Raw genomic sequence first — 21,243 nt, forward strand, 5'->3', positions numbered from 1 at the left:
TCAAGTGCACTGTGACTGTTCATCTGTCTCATTCTCATGAATGTGATATCTCATGAATACTGTACCTTGAGAGAATTTCATCAAATTAGGCACAAACGTCCACTTGGACTCAATGATCAACTGATTCAATTTTGAAAATCAAAGGTCAAGTTCACTGTGACCTTGCATCCGTCTCATTCTCGTGAATGTGATATCTCATGAATACCTTGAGAGAATTTCTTCAAATTTGGCACAAACGTCCACTTGGACTGAACAATCAACTGATTCAATTTTAAGATCAAAGGTCAAATTCAGTGTGACCTTGCATCCGTCTCATTCTCGTGAATGTGATATATCACGAATACCTTGAGAGAATTTCTTCAGATTTGGCACAAACGTCCACTTGGACTCAACGACAAACTGGTAAAAAATTGTCAGTCAAATATCATTGTCACTGTGACCTCACAAGACATGCGTTTGGCCAAGAATTTGTGTGCTAATTATGACAAAATGGGCTTTGGCAATTTGGCTAATATGAGTCTGAACAGGCATGAATATAAACTGCAAGTGCAGCCTGACTGTTTTACAGAGGCATACAAACCTGAAATCATGTCAATCTAAATCCAAAGATGAACTGAGATGTCAAAATAACAGGTTGTGATCTTACAGGGAGTTAAAAGGAGAGTTCAGCACCAAATCAAAAATAAATATATTTTCCTCCTGGCTGTAGTGCTGTTTATCTTGATTGTTTTGTTTGGTGTGAGCTGCTAAATGCTGAGCTAGCTAACACCAACTTTTGAGCTTTGGACACAGCAAAGCTGGTCTATTTCCCCTTGTTGCCAGTCATGACATGGCTAAGCTATGCTAAAAAAAAACCCAAGCACATTTCTAAAAGTGTCTGTTAGAGACTGTTATGCAGAGCAAAAATAATCTTTCATACCAGTTCCACAACTTGATTGCTGGTTTGACAGCAGTAAAACATCATGTTATCACAGTGGTGTGTTGCCAGTGTCAGATAAAAGCCACAAAAAAACAAATCTGTTTTTGCAGAGATAAGGTTTGTGTTCTGTCCCCTCTTTGTTCTCAAATGTAAAGTTAAATAAGCAGCACAGTGCTGCAGTGGGCCAAGAAACATTATGTTCGTTTTTTTATCCCCTTATTGATTTCATGCTTTTAACTAAATCCAAAATAATGTGTTTGACAGTTCCCCAAACACTTTTCTGACCTCACCACTGGACATTGATAGTGTTGTTAGTAGAGCTGAGGTCAATACCCACAGTTTAATGATACAGTAACAGTATATTTTAAATCAATAGTTGTTTTGGGTGGGCGTCGGTTGCATCATATGAATCAGGTTTTGAGTCCCGTCCAACAATCCCTCTGCACAGCTCAGAATCTCACTGTCTACCTTATGAATTCTGTATATTTGAGCTGTGATTTATTATGAGCTAAACTGTGATGTTTCCCTCCCTCTGCTTCCTCTTCTCTTCAGAGTGGCCTTGTTGAAGAAGAGCGGCGAGGATGACTGGAGGAACAGGATCAATAAGAAGCAGGATGTGGCGAAGGTTGCCGTCGGCGAGCAGCACGCTCAGCTGTGGGAGGTGGAGCAGAGCTTCAAGAAGAAGGTAACCACCTGACCTGCACACTCACTGCTGACTGAGCACATCACCAGACGAGCCTGAGACAGGCGGTCGTCTGGCTGTTCTGTCTTTCATGTCATGTGTAGAAGATGGTGCAGCATCCTGTTTGACCTACCGACCTATCAGGAGCATCCAAATTGTGATTCAGATTCCAATCATGGCGCCTTCAAAACAAGATCAAACACGCAAACACGTCCAGAGACCTGCTCTTTAACAGTCACTCTAACACTATGTGCTGATGACACTTGAATGCAGCACCAACACAGTGGCAGTGACGTACCACTGAGACTTCAGTAATTTGATTTGATCCACACTGTCGCATTATGACAGCAGGCATTTCCTGTCTGAGCCTCTGAAGCCAGGCTGTATATTAAACAGAGTTTTGGAGATGCTTTTGATCTTCTTCACTGACGTGTAACCGTAGAGTCACAGGAATGTCAGAAGGATCACAGCCATTAAATAATCAGTTATGCAGTAGAAACCTGCAGAGGCACATGGTAACAATTGTGGATATCTCTAAACAGAGAGGTTGTGTATTGTCCATGTCTGTCTCTCTTTGATCTCTTTGTCTTCTTCCTCTGCTCTGTCTCACACACAGCTGTTGCGTGTTTTTGTGCTTGGACTGTCTCAAGAGTTAATCTGCATTTATCTCAGTCATGGCAGTAAAACAGATACTGTTGTATCTGGATCAGTCGCACATTATTTCGTGGTGCATGCTGTTTTCATTCCGTGGATATGGAAGTGTGTGGCTGCCGATATTGAATAAAATAAGTAAGTTAAAATAAGAAGTAAATTTTCATTTGTGTGTGCATGATATTAAACTTAAATTAACATTGATTATGATAAATTGAAAATACAGAATTACAACTAAAAGTGTACATGAAAACTGAATCACAAAATGATTTTCAGTGTTCTCTTTGGCAGTGGCTCCCAACTGGTGGGTCATGGTTCAAAAGTAGGTTGTGGGCTCATTCTGAATTGACCGCATGTGACTCGTGAACGTGTCAAGTTTGTAAAAAACACACTTTATTTTTAACTACAGTGAATTTCTGGCAGAGAGCTTTTACTTTGAAGTGCATTAGCTGTAGACTAGTGAGTAATGGACAGCAACTTGACACCAAAACAACCAGACCGAGACCTTCTTGAAGAGGTGGTCTCAGTCTGGTTCCAAAGGAACTCTGGTGCAGTTGGTTTGTGGTGAGAAGGTGTTCCGACCTGGATGTGAAGCAACTGCAGTCACATGACACATTGTTTGGGTTAAACATGAGCATGTTACAGTCCTGGAGGATTATTAATGTGCACCTCCTCCTGTACTGCCTTAATATGCACATTCAGCACATCCAATGCATCAAAACATTGTTTTCTAGTTGGAGCCGCGTTTGCCTCGTTTTCAAACTGTATGCTTTGACTAAAATGAACAATGACAGCAATATAGTCCACGATGAGCAGCGCTAAAATCAACCTGCGTAGTTGTCCCTCCATTGTGACATTAGAAAGCGTCACATTTATCTTGCAAGTGTACTCTTCTTCAACGTTTGCTTTACTTCCTGGATTTTTCCCACATGGAAATTCTGACCAATCAAGAGCAGCTTTCTCACATAAGGCATTTGATCTGGTCCGCTTGTAAATGCTGCCGTGAGAACACGAACCAACTCTAGGCAATTATACAACTTTGTAATGAAACTAGTCCCTGATTCAGACCAAAGGAGACGACTCTAGGTCTGAAAGCAGCCTAAGGAGAAATCTGGACCCTGTGGCTGGACCAGTTGGAAACCACTGCTTTAAATCAAAACTAAATTTCTACACAAATGATTTCTTTTTAATATTTGCAGCCATGGACTTCCATATGTAGCAGTTTCTTTTGTCTCTAGAACATCTAATATACATCTGTAACGGTTGTGATAAGAGATTATCAACATTAAAGTACATTAAAATAATTTAAAAGGCCAGTTTTGCCTAAATTACACATGTGCAACTGTTTGACTATGTGTCAGGACTCAGTGACAGCAATGACTAACATCCTGTGTAACGTAGCCTCTCTTTCATCTTGCCTGACATCTTTCCTCTGTACTGCATCTTTCATGTAACCTCTCATTCTTCTGTTTGCCTTCGTATCTGTTTGCATGTCCTTTACCTTTTCACAAAATAAACCTCATTTCATCTTCTGCATGTCGACTGTGTTTCTGTGTTGGCATCCTCTGTTTGTTTTGGAAGGGAGGGTTAAGGGTGGGACGCTACACGTTACCTCTCTGTTTAGACATGTTCACAACAGCCACCATCACCCACCATCAGCGGGGCTGTTTTTGTTTCCATCTGCTTATCAGGGTTTGTTCAGCGCGGCTCCACAGCTCTATATGCAGTCTGATTTTGGTTTTGAGTCCATTCAGGGTCAGATAGAGTTTTGCTTCTGATGCAGCTGCGGATGATCTGACATGCTGAATGTTTTCTACATAAAGCATGATGTTTTAATTGAATCAGGGCAAACACAAAAAAATGTCTTTAATCAAGTGATGGCTGAGTAGAGGTCACGGGGAAGGACAGTCGATTTTGTTTTCATCCTCCTCTTCATCAGAGCCAGTGGACACAATTCAGTCAATTTCCTGTTTTAGATGAAAGAAGAGCAACGCTGAAGATCAGGCAGATACAGAACGCAGCAGAGTCAAGCAAACGCCAACAGCAGAGCAGATAACGACTATTGTTCCAACCAAGGGAGCGCCATTTCTGTTACACCCTTGATATTTTCTAGCTTCTTAAAGGATCTTAAAATTGATCCGAGTCCAAATGTTCGATGGTGTATTTTGCTCATGACATTATTTTGGGGACAACAGAGCCTTCAGCAAACATGTCCCTTCTCTCCTGCGCCTGCTCGTGTGTAGGACGATGAAGCACTGATGATGATCGATGAGTTTGCAGTGTCCGACCAGCTCTGGGTAAGGCCAGTGTGCGAGGCCGAGATCACACACACACACACACACACACTGCGGTGGTATTTATCAAGTGCATTCAAATTGGATCAGAGCGGTGATCTAAATTTTACATCCCTAACTGCGCTTCCTGGCTGCTGCTAACACACCCTCTTAATAAATACATCCTGAGTGTAACACACATTCAGCTATCTGTGTGTGTGTGTCTGTGTGTGTGTGTGTGTGTGTGTGTGTGTGTGTGTGTGTGTGATGGTATTGGTGGTGGGACTGTGTGTGGGTGTTTCCCTTTACAATCACAGTGAGGGTTTGTTGCACAGCACCGTAAGTGTGTGTTCCTCTAATTCACCTCTGCTCGTTGGGTTTCAGAGTTGTGACCGTGTCTTCCAGTCTCTCACACTGTGGATGTGTTTCTGTGGGTTTGTCTCTAATCATCATAACTTTACCAGGTATTTATTTGGTAATGTGAGCCGTGTGTGGAGGCTGGAGTAGGACTATAATCCTTATCACTCTTCTGAAATCTCAAAGGCCTGAACTGTTGTTGACATAGAGTTCAAACAGCTTGGCACACTCCTCTGCCCTGCCTCCTGTTTGCTCTCCTCTCCAGCTGCTCAGGGCTTCAGCTGCAACTGAGGTCATATCCCTGGTAATATTTCTATGAATGCAGAGGTTCATTGACATGAGGAAGAGTTTACATTACAATAACACAAATGTTACAGGTGATGTGTTTTTAAGGCTGATTATAATGTTAAAGCAGACTCAAAATCTTAAAGGGAAATTTCGGTTTATTTCAACCTGTCTCCTATCGTCCTAAATTTGTTTCAAGTGACTAGTGACATAGAAATAATAGTTAGCATGTTAGCCGTTAGCCTAGATACAGCCGGGGCGCATAGTAGCGTCAGACCTGTTAAAACGTAAGTGAACGGGCAACCTTCAAGTGCAAAGTTAGTCCACTAAACAAGCTTTTTTCCCACAAAGACCGCCTCATATTGTTAGGATAAATGTCAGAGAACATATAGAAAACGACATGTAAACGTGTTGTCTTACCTTACCGGTGTGCTGCCATGTTTGTTTACCATCTAGCTCTGCTTTCCAAAGCGTGGCCGAAATAAACTGAAATTTCCCTTTAAGGGAAAACATACATAAAAGCTGCACTAACAGTTTTTTTATATGAATTTGCACCTCTTTGTTGGCCTCACATCGGTGTTAAGGGCGGGAATCACTAGAGGATTCACGATACGATTTTATCATGATACTTATATTATTACAATGTCATTGCCATTCTACATATGTGTGATTTATATAAATACATTGTGATTTATTACCTTTTTTCATTTGTAAAAAAGGTAATAAGTAAGTTTTCAGTCTGTTCATCTCACCTCAGCCATTTTTTTGCAGCAGCAGATTATATTATTCTAGGAGCTACCTAAAGTTTAATCTGTATTGGTCATATTATTAATTTAAAAACTAGTCCATACCCATTGAGTGCACAGTTGCCCACGTACAGTTTCACATGGTGTGTGTTTGGGATACAGGTCATAGGAAATTGCAGATTAAATAGTCAACTGAACCCATTAAGAAGAGCAATGTGTTCAGACAGAGTGTTTGTGAATTTGATAGTACGATTGCTTTATTGAAAGTACAGTAGTGCCATTGCCAATAGTGGGATAGTTAGTGGGCTAAAACTGTACATTAGTAGTTGAGGTAGCACGTTGAACGGCAGATTGTTAAAGTCACTGCCTTATAGAAGCTCAGTTTTAGTAAGTTTTCCAACTTTTGCCAAGAGGGAGCTTTAGATATTGCTCCCTAGATTATGTTCACCCAGTTTCATGCAGATCGCTCAAACTTCCTAGGAAGAGATCCATTTGAAGTGTTTTTCAAAAAATTCAAAATGGCGGAAAATCTATGTAAGCGGAAGTTATGGGTTCTTGAGGCAAATGTGTTCCTCATGAGGAGAGGCATCTCTGTGCAAAGTTTCATGTCTCTACGACATACGGGGCATGAGATATGCCCATTCAAAGTTTGACATTTCAATCAGTTGCTATAGCGCCCCCCTTTGGCCAATTGATGTGATATTGCTGCATTCACATCCTCCCATGACCCTCTACCACTGTGCCAAATTTCACATGGATTGACCAAGTCAGTGAGGAGAAAAACGTGGAACAGACACACAGACAGAGTTTTCATCATCATATAGTCAGATCAAATACTTGTGGCTGTTTGACGATGCACAAAAAATAGAAAACAATACAATAGAAAACATGTTTGGGAAGAACAGAGATCTTTCTGTGATGCCTTCAGGACCAAAGGACGCAGTAAACTCACTATCGATGTGTGAGAGGTCACACCCTGTAATTTCCCCGGTAATGATTCATTGTGAACAACAAATCCATGTTGACATCTGCATGATTGGTGGGGGGAAAAATCGATACAGCAGTATAGCATAATAGTATTGCAGTGAACTTTAGGTGGCCTACTCGAATAATAAAATCAGTTGCTTTTTTGGTTCACTAGAAACATTTTGCTGCAAAAACAATGATTGAAGTGAGATGAACAGACTGGAAAGTTTATCTTATTAGATAATACGAATGTAGACAGAATTTAGAGTTGACAAAAGGTAATAAATTGCAATATATCACAGTATATTTTATCACAATACTCAGCATATCGCAGCATATTTAAAATGGCAATAATATTACTTATAATACTGTTACATTATGATGCGTTCAAGCTCTCTCTGGTAAAAATTAGTATCCTGCAAAGGTAAATTATAAAGTTCTCATGATGTGTTCAGTTTAATCTGTGATAAATACAGTTTTCACAGCAATATAAAATAGATATCAGAGAGAGACTTATAATACATATAGTAAAAAGACTATAGGCTGTTAATCATGGGAAAGATGGTTATATAAAAGGTTGTGTGATTGAATTTTTGTTTGAATTTTAAGATAGTGTAATGAAGGGCGGAATGACTTTAAAACAGTTCTGTTATCCTACACTTCCCAAAATGCACCTCCCACCTCTTTCAAACTTCACACCCCTGCGAGGAATGTGTAGTCTCTGAGCTCACACTGAGTTAACCCTGATCAATATGACATCATCAGGGGTCATTAGACATTACACAACAGCTTTTCCACGCTGCCCAGCATCGACCATGACCAGCAAACTGATCTTCATCTTTGGAGCACCTCTTTTAAATACTGTCTCCTCCTCTTTCCATGGCTCTGCCTCCATAGGAGCCAGTCTTTGCCTCTACTTTCTCTCCCGAGCCTCCTCTCCTTTCTCCTTCCCCTGATGAGTCAGCCAGCCAGGTAGGAAGTTGCAGCAGCCTTTGCACATTGCTTGGCCTTTGCTTGCTTCGCCACCCTCCCTGCCTGCTTCACAGAGCTCTGGAATACACGCACAAATCACAGACCCCATTGTATCAACATGCATCTTCCCTGTACAGAGAGTGAGAGTTTCCAAAATGCTCCTCAGCTGTATCTGTGTGGTTATTCGACCCTGCACTCTTTCACATTACAAACTCCTTCACCCCCAATCTGTCAAGTGGTAGTGCTCCCTCAGCTGCAACCATGCTGCCAGAACAGTTAGGTCAAGTGCACATTATATTCCTTAGTGTTCCACAGCCGCTCTGCTCTTGCTTTATGCCGCTAAATATTCATCCCTGTGAGGTCAGCATGGCGGCCCCTGCAGCGTCTAACGCTTGTGCAGAGCTTGGACATTTTCTACCATCTTTCCATCCTTATCTCTAAATCCTCATCCTCTCTTACCTTCCTCACCCGTCCCTCTGGTTGTGAAGACCACCAGATCTCCCAGACCCATGCAGGTGGATGAGAGACACCCCTGGAGACGGAAGGTGACCCTGTTGATACTGTGCACAGTGTTCTCGCAAATCCCCCAACTCCCTCTCCCAGTTATACACACACACACATTGGAATCAAATTTTGCACCAAATGACTTGTGTCATAATCAGTCACTGAAGAACACTGTCTACTATTGTTTGTCTCCACTTTGACTCATATTTCTTTCATTTTAACTTCATGAGTGACACTAAAATGTTTCTAAACTTGTGTGCATCCACCAGTAAAAAAAGAAAATCAATCATTTTCCTTTGGATGTTGGTGAACAGCTTGTTTTCAGTGTGAGGCGGTGATTAATGTGCCTCTGTGTATTAATTATCCCCCTTTGGTGTGCTTGGCTACTTTGTCTGTTTGTGAATATGGCTCAATGTTAAAGGAAAATTCCACATTTAAACAGTCGCTTTTAAAAAGAGCCAATGGCAGGCGTCTGATGAGTGCTGTTTGACAGAAATACAAAACAGGCGCAATCTTTTCGATGTATGTGTCTGTGAAAGATTTCACTAATGCCCATAGTGACGAGACGTTATCTTTTAGCTGTCTTACTTGGTTGTATCGTCCCAATCAGCAGGCCATCCTTCTTGGTTTGCTTGTTTGTGCTCCTTTTATCCTTTTGCATTTTGAGGGACTTGATGAATCAGTAAGATAATTAAAGAGGAAGAGATTTGAGATGTCAACAGCAGCTCGAGAGAAGAAGTGGTCAGTGCGTCCATTGAACCAAACAAAGGAGCTACAGGGTGAATATGCGTTGGTTCAACAAATACAAGACATGGATGAGGAGATGCACTTTTGATAGTTTTGCATATCCGCCAATTGTTTTGCTGATCTCATCATCCAGATCCAATCCCCTAGGACAGTCAAAACTCCAGCAGATGTGTCAGAGAGGCTCTCTGTGACTACCCGATCACATTGCGCGACAGTGTATGACGATGTCTGTGACTTTGCAAAATTCTCCAGGTGCACAGTGTAGGAGCAAAATAAATTATTACCATATATGGACATGTAGTATTCTGCTTCCTCATGTGTGCAAGGCCTCATTGTACCTTATTTGTATATGAGAAGCGTGCTTCGTAGCTGTTTTCAGTTATCGTTAACTTTGAGGCCTCCCTTGTGCTGTACACTTCGAGGTTTTAACTTTCAGCTGAAATAGATTGACTCTTTTTTATCACTTTATTAAATAGCGCAAAAGACACCTTGATCGTTTCACTCTTAATTGATTCACTTCTGCCGCAACACACAACATGAAAGTAGAGTGTCAAGGGACAATTTTTGTCTGTCGAAAATATGTCAGATCTGTCGAGCGACATTTATCAAAAGTGTTGAGCGGCCGACCATTAATCAGGCTTAAAAATGAAAATTCAGCCATTATCTACTCACCCATATGCCGAGGGAGGCTGAGGTGAAGTTTTAGAGTCCTCACAACACTTGCGGAGATCCAAGGGGAGAGGAGGTAGCAACACAACTCCACCTAATGGAGGCTTACGGTGCCCCAGGTTAAAACATCCAAAAAACACATGATTGAAACCACAAAATATCTCCATACTGCTCGTCCGTAGTGATCCAAGTGTCCTGAAGCCCCGACATAAGAAGTTGTTTGGAAAAACGTCATTTGAACTCTGTTTTTAGCCTCACTGTAGCCTGTAGCTCTGACTGCTTCTCTGTGCACCGTGCTGTCATGTACACGCTTGCATGAGACCGTGAGACATGGGCACCGCCTTCATGTGTGTTCACATGCTTTTGCTGGTCTCGTACACAAGTGTACATGAGCGCGCGGTGCACAGAGAGGCAGTCAGAGCTACAGGCTACAATGAGGCTAAAAACAGAGTTCAAATGACGTTTTTCCAACCAACTTCTTATGTCGGGGCTTCAGGACACTTGGATCACTACGGACGAGCAGTATGGAGATATTTTGTGGTTTCAATTATGTGTTTTTGGACGTTTGAATCTGGGGCGCCGTCAGCCTCCATTAGGTGGAGTTGTGTTGCTACCTCCTCTCCCCTTGGATCTCCAGAAGGGATGTGAGGACACTAAAAATTCACCTGAGCCTCCCTCGGCATATGGCTGAGTAGATAATGGCTGAATTTTCATTTTTGGGTGCACTATCCCTTTAAGGTGGTTCAGTTGTGTTTTTATGTAGTTTATTTTTCCTTTCGCTGTAGTGTAGTGTGAGAACATACTTCCAAAGAAGGTATTATCAAGCTTGATAGCTAATAAAATATTTTTTGTACTCCTTCTGTTCAAGCCCAAGCGCCTGAGTCACTCCAAAAATTGTGACAAAAAGTATTGTTGTGGATAGAGTTTGATGGAACGTGGGTACAAGATAAAAAATTCACATCGCATACTCACAGAATGCTTTCTGGAATGCATCAAACAAACTAAGTAGAACAGTGTACCCTGAGGTGGATTGTTCCTTTAATATTCAGTCCATTAAGAGTGTTATAATGTACAGTAACTGACAGTAACTCCTCCTTTCTCTCATTTCTCAGAGGATAGCTGAGGCTGAGATGGAGAGCCAGGGCATGGATGCCCACATGTCCATCCAGGAGAGGAAACAGCTGATAGTAGCCCAAGAGGAGGCGTGGAAGACGAAAGGACACGGAGCCGCCAACGACTCCACCCAGTTCACCGTGGCTGCACGAATGGTGAAGAAAGGTCAGGCGTGCTTCTCCATATCTAAGAAGCGCATACACACATGCTGAATTGCACTCAGTCGTTAGACCAGAGAGAGTTAAGTCCGCAGTTCAGTCTCAGCTCTCTGCCCTGAATCCCCCAAAGCCCCCTTCTCAATTAGCAGCTGGGGAAAGTGACTCTCCTTTTCCCTCCATCAGGCCCAAGCACAACAGACAGCACTCTGCTCAGGCAGAAAATGATTGTATGGTTGGAGTTGTTCCCTATTAGCTCCGGGCTCAGCCAGAGGGGGCAGCTGATGGAAGGTTTCAGGGGAGTCAGTGGGTTTGGCCAGATTACATCTGATGGATAGTGGCGTAGGAAAGATTAGCAGCAGAGATATTTTTCCTTAACCGTCTTCACAGGCAGCTTAAATGGTGTTTCTGTAGCTCTGGCTGCCTTTGAGGCTGGTGTCGTTAGCACTATATCCAGTGATTGCGACATAAGGGGAACGTACAACCTGGTTTTGTTGGGCTTTTGGTTGCTAATCTGTCTGTGTTCTTTCAACAGGGTTGGCCTCCCCCGCAGCCCTCCAGTCTCCAGTGTCCTCCAAACCCAAGATCAGCAGCGTGGCCATCTCCAAACCACAGGAAGGTCAGTATTTATTCATCTGTGTGTACTTTCCATGCTCTTTGTCTGCCTCCCTCCACATACTTGTATCCTCTGGTTACCTACTGTCACACTGCAGCCATGTGGAACTGTTTAATTCATGTAGCAGGGTTAATGAAGATTGTTGGGCTGAGCTGCTGCTCCAATCTGATTTACACCTAATGACATGACTTTGTTACGTCCTCGAATGTCACCAGACAGTTGCCAAACAAATTCTACACACAGTTCATTTACTGAATTGTTGCTCTGACTGAGTTGATGCACTGATGCTGAACAGATCTCATATGAGCACAGTGTAACTGATTGTCTTTGCTTCTCTTTCAAAAGACATGGAGGAGATGTCTGATATCGAAGGTGTATTCTCTTTCTTTGGTGTTGCACTGAATGCTATATTCATCATCATCATCATCACCAAAACCACAAATATCATCAGCACTAATGTGTGATGCTGCTGTGAGACTTCTATCAGGTTACCAGAGCCTAATAGAATAAAAACCATGGGATGATGTTTCCATCAATATGCATGAGTCTGGAGTGCAGAAGGATTCATACTTTGTGGCTGTTTACTGCTTGTGACTGACAGGAAATATGTTCAGATAATGTCATCATGACTGTGTGCAAGTGTTCACGCTCAGTCACTGGTCAGCTCAGCAGCAGCATCCGTGGTGGCAAGTGTGACTCTGGACAACAGAACCTCAGACTGCCTGCCTGTGCAGAGATATGATGCAAATGCAGAGTGAATTTATGGCTCTAACAGGTGTGTGTGTTGGTGTGTGTCTGTGTGCGTGTGGCTGTGCAGAGATCAAGGCCGTACCAGAGCTGAACCTGGAGTCTGACCTGAAGCTGGATAAACTGGAGTCATTCCTCGGCAAGCTCAACAGTAAAGGTCAGTGGTGTTCGGCATGTTGTCTCCAGGGTCATCGTGCCTCTGCTTGGCACTGCGCTCAGGTCTTTCACATGGTTCACACAATAACGAAATTAAGGCTGCCCCCAACTGAGAACTTTCCTCATCGACCAGTAGTCATCATTTAGAGCCATTAGTCGACTTGTCACCTGCATGTTTTACAGAGAAATACAAAACCGTACTAATGAACCTTCATTAATATAGGCCTATATTTTATCTCCAAGTGCACGTCACACACTGAGCGAGCCGCCTGTTAATGACGCTGTGGGCTAATGGGCATGTAGCTACTTCCATGTTTCACATGATACGTCATGTTTGTAGTCGACCAATGAAGATGAGTTTACATATCACCTTGGGTTCGTCCTTCACCTTCTCAAAATGATCCCACACTTTGGATTTCCTGCCTGACATGTTATTAACTAGCCTGTGGAATAACCGCAGGTACCAGCCCTGGAGATTAACCTGACTCCTGACACTTCCTGAGTCTGTCCTTTCAAAGTAAAGTCACACATGGTCCAATCATATAGGTTTGGATTTATTTTGACAAGGCGCAGCTCCTAATTGAGTTTGATTTGTTTTTTTTTTCTTTTCAATTTTTTGTTTGTCTGTTTGTTTTCTGCGACTAAGCAACCAGTGAAATTTTGCCAACCATGACCTTTCTGGACGACTAACGTTTGGTCGACTATTGGGGGGCAGCCCTAAAGAAATGTATGATGTATGATTGAGACCAAACTCAGTGAATTAAATGCAGTATTCTCCGTCTAGTTCGCTATAATTAATTTAGGATGCGAACAACTATTAGTGTTGCATTTTTCCGGGCATGTGCACGCATTTATTCTTCTCTACTTTAAGTAAATTTCTGTAAGAGTATAGTCGTGATAGATTTGGTGACACCTGTGGTTACAGGTTACAACAACTGTGTTTTAATAGAGCTGCTGTCAGAGTAGCACCTTGCCACATTAATGTAATGGCTGTTTAAAATGCCGGCCTCATGTTAGAATAAGCGAAAGTAACTTGTATGTAAAAGTCACCACTGCAGTCCTGCCATGATGGATCAGACCTTGGTTTCCATTTCACTTTCAAAACAGTAGTCTGAATTAAACACTGTCATATTAACATGGAGGCTACAGCAGCACTAGATTAAACAGCACAAAGACAGATTAAATGTCTTCTTCAGCCTTCCTAAGAGCACTTTAATTAAAATGATTGCTTGATTAGCATCTTCTATGTAAAAATAAGCTTAATAAACAGTAAGACAGTTTGAATGAACCATTTTGAAGTTGTTGAGGAGGTTGTTCTCGTGTCAAATCAATCTTTAAAATAATTTTTTCCTTCACGCTGTAGGGCAAAAAGATTACTTTTAAAAAAACAACAACCTTCCTGCAGCTGTTCTACAACCATAATGATAACCCTGCCTGTAATCTTAATTTTTGTGGATGAATGAATACTCAGCTGAACATTTTGCATGCAGCATGTGAGCACACAGGAATCCCAACTCAGTAACTTAACTATAGATGATGGAACTGATAAGAAGATTTGGTAACACTTCATAAGACAGCCCGCGTTTTAGAGTGTACCTCTCGTCCACTTTCTTACGTACACTTTCCCAGGAGTTAGAGTATAACTCGTGGTCACTTGGCATATACTTCCCTGGGAGTTATACCCTAACTCCCGGGACTTGCCTGCACCTGAGGGGCACACAGAGAGCTCATGAGAGAGCAGATCAGCAAAGGCTGTTTAATATGGGTTTGAAATTTCTTGAACAAATTCTTCCATTCCCAAACCGTTGATCCAATCATGAAAACAAAGTGATGGTGAGAGAGAGCGTTCTCGTGAACGCACGAGAACGCAAGTTATACCCTAACTCCCGGGGAAGTATATGCCAAGTGACCGTGTCGTTATACTCTAACTCCCGGGAAAGTACATGTAAGTTGTGTGGACGAGAGGTACACTCTAAAACGCGGGCTGTCTTATGAAGTGTTACCGAAGATTTATTGTGATGTGTTGTGAAAACAAGGTACGCATATTCCTCATTATGGTCTTTAACTGAGGCTTCAGCAGCAAAATAGGGTTAAAGATCCATCAGTGATGCAGCTTGTGAGCAAAAAACCAACATGGTGGCTTAGTGGCTAAGATGCTTTGTACACACCAGTGGTTCTCAAATGGTGTGCCGTGATGTCAATCCAGGTGTTTCTATGGGATTTTGTGATAACCAGACATTATTACTGCAATATTCAACTGGGCATATACAAAAAGATATGAATGAATTTTTAATTGAGTGTATCAGTATGTTGTGCGCATTCATTTCCTAATAAAGAGGCAAACTCTAGCTGAAAAACATAATTTAATTTAAGAAACAATCATGGGGAGCGTATTTGTCTCCATTGGTGCATGGGAATTCTAAGTGTGTGACACATCTAAAGCCCTGATTGGCAGCCAGTGTGAGGGATGATAACAGTTAAAGACGTGAGTGGGACAATGGACCACTTTATTGCGCGGAGCAAATTACAACAAAGCACCAGCGAAGACGGCCTACTACTAAAAGAAAAGAGAAAAGTTGAGACTGTATTGTTGTAGTAACTTTGTCTTGTTCCTCTTCAGTGTGCGGACTGCCAGAAGCGACCATCACAGTCACACAGAAGAAGGTAAAGGAAGTAATGACCCTCGAAGATGAAACGTTTTCCAAGTTCTACCGCCAAATGGAGGAGCTCCCCGCCACCACCAACAAGGTGGAGATAGACGAAGACTTTGACGCCATCTTCGGTCCCCAGGTGCCAAAGTAAGCTCTCACTGCCAAGAGGTCATTTTTAATTGAGAACTCTGACTCTCTCATCATTGTGAGACTCCGCCTTTTCTCTGTTGACAATGCTCCTTCTCCTCTGACTTCTGCTCAGGCTGACCTCGGAGATGGTGCAGCACAAGCGAGCAGTGCGCCCGGCGCGTAACGTCCAGTCGTCTAGAAACCCTCTGAAGATGCTGGCTGCCAGGGAGGACATCAGACACGAGTACACGGAGCAGAGGCTCAACATCGGCCTGCTGGAGAGCAAGAGGATGAAGGCTGAGAAGAGTGAGTGAGGCGCTCAGAGATACATGTGACAGGCTCTCTGACCCCTCAGAATAACTCTTGATGTTGTAATATTAAACCTTAAATGTTTTCAAGAGATATCGGTGCGTTGTCAGTTTATTAAATTCGATCCAGTTTGTGTAAAGATCCATCCAGATTTTAATCCAAAAGGCTCCAACCTCCGCTACGAAATACAAGACAGCAAAACATGTCCGTCTCAGAGACAGAATTAAACGTCCCTGATATTATTCAGTCTATAAATTGTCTCTCCATGCTGTGAATTAACCTGCTCAAGCTACTTTAGGACTCGCACTGACCTACATGTAGCGCTGCAGTCAGTTTTCTGTCATTGTGCAGAGCAGTCTCTTAAAAAGCTGCACGTGGTCTGCAGCTTGTTTTGAGCATGGCGTTAGATAACACACTAAGTCAATGTCACGGTACTCTCATAACTTCCTCCTTCACCTCCTCTGACAGCAGTAAAAACACTTAAACTGTCTCTGGGCTGTTCTATATTTGTTACAGTTATATAGAGACTGTTAGCGTCCAGCTTGAAAGGTCATTGTGTATCGCAGCTAAATGTAATGACTGAATATTGTGTGTTGTGTCGGTGTCTGTCTCATGGCTCGTCTCTGTGCTCTGTCCTGTTCACCGCAGTGAATAAGAACTCTGGTTTCTCTGACGTGGCTCTGGCTGGCCTGGCGAGCAAGGAGAACTTCAGCAACGTCAACCTGCGCAGCGTCAACATCTCCGAGCAGATGTCCAACAACAGCGCCGTGCCGTACAAGAAACTCATGCTTCTACAGGTCAAAGGTCAGTTGAGTTAACAGGCCACACCGAACGCACAAAGATACTCACATGCTGCGCCACACTGTCCAAGGCAACACTCTCGGGTTTGGTTTAAACAGACCACACAGCCCAAGTGTTAAAGCACCCTGAACTAGTGTTGTTTCTGTTTGCTCGCACCTCGGCCAGAACGCAGGAACTTTTGGTCACTAACCCTCCATTTGGAAACCACAGAGTTGCAACAGAGACTATAACGAGGTAATTAATAGGCATCTGTCCTGCGGGGACACACAGACAGTCATGTCCTACCAAGAAACATCTCTGTCTTCTGTTGAAAGCACAGCCCTTACAGAAGTATAATTGAGGGCAGGCTCCTCGAGCCTTGGCCAGGCTTTAGGATGTGGCTTGTTTACTCCACAGCCGAGCCAGCCAAGCAGAAAACATCTGTCTGCATTTTCCTAATCTTTTAAATTAGCTTGTTTGCTTAATGGAGATATATCTGTGAAATATAGAGCCAGTGAGGCAGCATATTTACCAGCACTTAAGATGTTAAGAACATGGAAAAACAAATAGCTACTGTTTTTTTTTTCCACAAAGCTTTGGAGGATGCTGCATTCAAGAGCGTCCTTTCCAGAGGATATCTAAAAGGGGAGACAAGAGTGGGTCTATTTCGGTGTCTTTGCACCTCCTCCACACGTCTGTTGGTGACAGCTGTGGCTCTAAATCATTCTCCCCAGGTCACCTCACACTGTCCTGGGCTGATCCTCCCCTCAAAACCCCACTGTCTGTAATCCACAGTAAATCCACTGCAGCGCTTTGTTAGAAGGTTGGCTGTCCCAGTCTGACAGGGCCGGGAGTTTAGAATAGTTTCTGCTGGTTTCTGCTTTAAACACCTGAACAGCCAACTGGATCACGAGTCACTGAGGCCCTCCAGTTTGTCATGAGACACTTTATGATTTTAATATAGGTGGTAAACAAGCAATGCTACGTGGAAAGAGAGGTTTTCAATTCGAAAGCGTCAGCACTCAACAAGGCAGATACACGTACATGAATGTATAGGGTCAAATGGCGATGGCTGGCACATCATTGCCCCAACACCTCTAGTTTGATAATCCAGGCATGTTGATAGTGATAATCAGAGCTCTCAGCGATAAGCCACCTGTCTGTGTGTTGTTTTTTTTCCATGCCTGTGCAACACCAGGCCGACGGCACGTCCAGACCAGGCTGGTGGAGCCCAGAGCGTCCTCCCTCAACAGCGGCGATTGCTTCCTGCTCATCACGCCGCATCACTGCTTCGTCTGGACCGGAGAGTTTGCCAACGTCATCGAAAAGAACAAAGTGAGTGTGGCTTTGTAACGCTGCAAAACAACACAAGCAATTAAAAATGAGTGGAGTCAGGCAGGTGTTATGTGGGGCAGACTCCACATGCAGGATGTAGACACAGCCCTGAGAGGAAGCAACGGTGGCACGGTGCAGGAAGACGTGTGTGTTGACTGAGAGGAAGTGTGTGCGTCTGTCTGGGGCTCATTGCCGGAAAAAGACACAAAACAAGGCTATTGTTCAAAGCCGAGACTGATGAGCTGTGATTGGCTGAGCAGAGCGCTGACCTCAATTGGACCAAAAGGAAAGCTCTGAGCTGTGGCCCCTCATTATTTATGAGGAGGGTTGTTTAGTTCAGGTCATTAAAGTTTGCAGACTCTTCCTGAGTAATGAACTTGAGCTTTTTTCCCTCAGAATGATGGGTTTCAAAAAATAAACCTAAAAAATGTGTGGATGCATTCCTCGTGTTTTTGTCCAAGTATGAGCAGCATGTTAACCATGTGTGCTTTTTATTCAAACTGACAGAAGGCCTGTGTTTTTTTAATTAACAGAACTCATAAGTAAATTATTCTTCTCTGTCATCTTTCCAGGCGTCAGAGTTAGCAAACTTCATCCAGAGAAAGAGGGATTTGGGTTGCCGAGCGAACTACGTCCAGGTCATCGAGGAGGGCGTCGGCACGAACAGCCACGCAGCCAAGGATTTCTGGAAGATTCTGGGAGGGCAGTCGAGCTATCAGTGTAAGGATTTGCATCTAAAATAAACTCAATCAGTCTTTGAAACAGTGAAATGCGAGCTGAATCTTGTCTTTCTTCTTGCAGCTGCAGGAACTCCAGATGAGGACGAGCTGTACGAGGGAGCCATCGTGGAGACAAACTGTATTTACCGCCTGATGGATGACAAACTGGTCCCAGATGATGATTTCTGGGCCAAGGTGCCCCGTTGTTCCCTGCTCGACCCCAAGGAGGTCAGATACATGTTTAAAACATTCATCTTGACTTTGTGAAAAATCAGCCAGGGATTTAAAGCCACTCTGAGAATAAAAAATGACACAGCAGGAGACAGCAAATCCCGCTGGTACTGTCGGCTCACAAAAATAAACACTGCCTCTGTGTTTCTGTGCAGGTGTTAGTGTTTGACTTTGGCAGCGAGATGTACATATGGCATGGAAAGGAAGTGACGCTGGCACAGAGGAAGGTGGCCTTCCAGCTGGCCAAGCACCTGTGGAATGGCACCTTCGACTACACAAACTGTGACATCAACCCGCTCGACCCCGGAGAGTGCAACCCACTCATACCCAAGTACGGAAACATATATATAGATCATTATAGTAGAGTGTGTGTGTACACTGTTGTGTGTGACCATAGGTGTTCATCAAGCATCAGACTCACAATATGAGACAACAACTTCTTTACACTAGAGCAGGGGTGTCAAACATACAGCTGTGGGCCAGAACTGCCCACCAAAGGGTCCAATCCGGCCCACTAGATGACGAGAAAGAGACCATCTAAATGATGTTTTAGTCTGAATGTAGAGTTTCAGTGCTCTTAATATTTGTTGTACAGGAGTAAATGGCACAGATGACTGCTGCTACGACTACTGTGCAACTGTGTATTGAGAGCACTTAATTGAAGGTCTGGTATGTGTCAGTGACGTGCTGTGTCCTCTTCACCTGTAGGAAAGGTCAGGGCCGACCTGACTGGGCGGTGTTCGGCAGACTGACTCAACACAACGAAACCACCCTGTTCAAAGAGAAGTTCCTGGACTGGAGCGAATCGAGGAAATCACCCAGTCCCACAAAAAACAACGACCTCATCGCCGATCAAAAGGTATCTAAATCATGAAAATCTTCTCAGTGTGGTTTAGAGGATCACTGAGAGTACTAAATACAAGTTTCTGTCCACCTCAGGAGCAGCCCACATCCGATCAGCCCCATGTGTACAACGCCTCCCTGATGCTGCCCGTCAATCAGGCGCCCATCTGCACCAAACTGGACGGGTTTAACGTGGGGCGGGGCTACGGCCTGGTGGAGGCGGAGGAGTGGCGGAGCTACGAGATCACCACGCTGGGGGTGGAGGTGTGGCACATCCTGGAGTTCGACTACAGCCGCCTGCCGCGCCAGAGCATCGGGCAGTTTCACGAGGGCGACACGTACGTGATGAAGTGGAAGTACATGGTCAGCACTGCAGGTTGGTATCGTCTGTTTTCACATGTGCACCATCACTGGAGGATCTTGAGTTCCATTTTGGTAGTCAGTAGTATTAAATCTTTATTGATGACTTCATTCAAGTGCCTAATAATGACCCAGTGGAGTTACTCTAACAAGCCAGAACAAGTTAGATAGTCCATATTTAGCCTGAAGATATTTGCCTCCTCCTCAGAAGACACAGCATAAGATGATCCTAGTTTTTATGTGGGTTACTGTAGATGTAGGCCGCTACAGCTGCACATCACATCCTTCTCTGATGTACATCTGACCCACTCTGAATACATCATCTTTGATTCAGACACCAGTAGTGTAAATCAGAGTAGTTAACCCCACAAGAGACTCCTGTGGTGTTTGGTCAGAAACACAAAAAACTAGTAAACATTAGATTGTCCATTTTAGATCTGATTATACATTATTTTTTATAGGATTATGGGTAACACTTTACTTGAAGGTATCTACGTAAGAGTGACATGACACTGTCATGAACATTATGTAAATGTCATAAACGTTTATGACTGCTGTCATTAAGTGTCATTCGGTTTTTGTCATGACAAGTTGACATTGTTTGGGTTGTCTTGATTATGACAACTTGACATTAATTAAAGTGACATTACCAGAAGTTGTCTTTGTCATGACAAGTTGACATTAGATTTGTTTGGGATGTCCTTATGACAAGTTGACATTAACCAGGGTGACATTACCAGATGTCTTTGTATCAATCATTATGGCAACTTGTCATAAACACAGAAAGAGGTGAATTTCTTGTTAATGTCAACTTGTCATGACAAAGACAACTTCTGGTAATGTCACTTTGATTAATGTCAAGTTGTCATAATCAAGACAACCCAAGCAATGTCAACTTGTCATGACAAAAACCAAATGACATTTAATGACAGCAGTCATAGATGTTTATGACATGTACATAATGTTCATGACAGGTTCATGAACGTGTCATGTCATAGTTATGACAGTGTCATGTCACTCTTATGTAGATACTTTCAAGTAAAGTGTTACTGGGTTATGTTCTATTATTAGTTAAAATGTTTAAGCCAAAGGTTTATTGTTTGCCAGGTCTGTAGTCACACATTAATCAGACACTTCATCTTTCCAACAATCTCTCGCCATCAGTTGGAAGGAGACAGAACCCGGAGCAGCAGAAGACGGCGGGGGCGGGGAAGGAGAAGTGCTGCTACTTCTTCTGGCAGGGCCGCAACTCCACCGTCAGCGAGAAAGGAACATCTGCACTGATGACGGTGGAGCTGGACGAGGAGCGGGGAGCACAGGTACACGAG

General features: G+C 43.2%; 1 protein-coding gene across 12 annotated transcripts in view; it reads left to right on the top strand.

The window, feature by feature from the left end:
* svila (supervillin a) overlaps nucleotides 1-21,243 on the top strand; it is a 108,778-nt gene that overhangs the window by 81,096 nt on the left and 6,439 nt on the right. For 7 of the 12 annotated variants that reach the window (XM_049564729.1, XM_049564719.1, XM_049564730.1 and 4 more), the window contains 17 exons: nucleotides 1,472-1,604; nucleotides 4,496-4,549; nucleotides 7,777-7,851; nucleotides 8,340-8,396; nucleotides 10,884-11,049; nucleotides 11,575-11,658; nucleotides 12,473-12,559; nucleotides 15,179-15,356; nucleotides 15,472-15,644; nucleotides 16,296-16,451; nucleotides 17,626-17,762; nucleotides 18,335-18,482; nucleotides 18,564-18,709; nucleotides 18,868-19,043; nucleotides 19,421-19,571; nucleotides 19,652-19,931; nucleotides 21,080-21,234. In XM_049564729.1, the coding sequence (XP_049420686.1) occupies nucleotides 1,472-1,604; nucleotides 4,496-4,549; nucleotides 7,777-7,851; nucleotides 8,340-8,396; nucleotides 10,884-11,049; nucleotides 11,575-11,658; nucleotides 12,473-12,559; nucleotides 15,179-15,356; nucleotides 15,472-15,644; nucleotides 16,296-16,451; nucleotides 17,626-17,762; nucleotides 18,335-18,482; nucleotides 18,564-18,709; nucleotides 18,868-19,043; nucleotides 19,421-19,571; nucleotides 19,652-19,931; nucleotides 21,080-21,234 (2,356 nt within the window). The remainder of the gene's footprint in view (nucleotides 1-1,471; nucleotides 1,605-4,495; nucleotides 4,550-7,776; nucleotides 7,852-8,339; nucleotides 8,397-10,883; nucleotides 11,050-11,574; nucleotides 11,659-12,472; nucleotides 12,560-15,178; nucleotides 15,357-15,471; nucleotides 15,645-16,295; nucleotides 16,452-17,625; nucleotides 17,763-18,334; nucleotides 18,483-18,563; nucleotides 18,710-18,867; nucleotides 19,044-19,420; nucleotides 19,572-19,651; nucleotides 19,932-21,079; nucleotides 21,235-21,243) is intronic. The other 5 variants (XM_049564726.1, XM_049564728.1, XM_049564722.1 and 2 more) reach the window with 4 other exon arrangements.

This window comes from Epinephelus fuscoguttatus, linkage group LG21 (assembly GCF_011397635.1).
Source record: "Epinephelus fuscoguttatus linkage group LG21, E.fuscoguttatus.final_Chr_v1".
NCBI classification, from domain to species: domain Eukaryota; kingdom Metazoa; phylum Chordata; class Actinopteri; order Perciformes; family Serranidae; genus Epinephelus; species Epinephelus fuscoguttatus.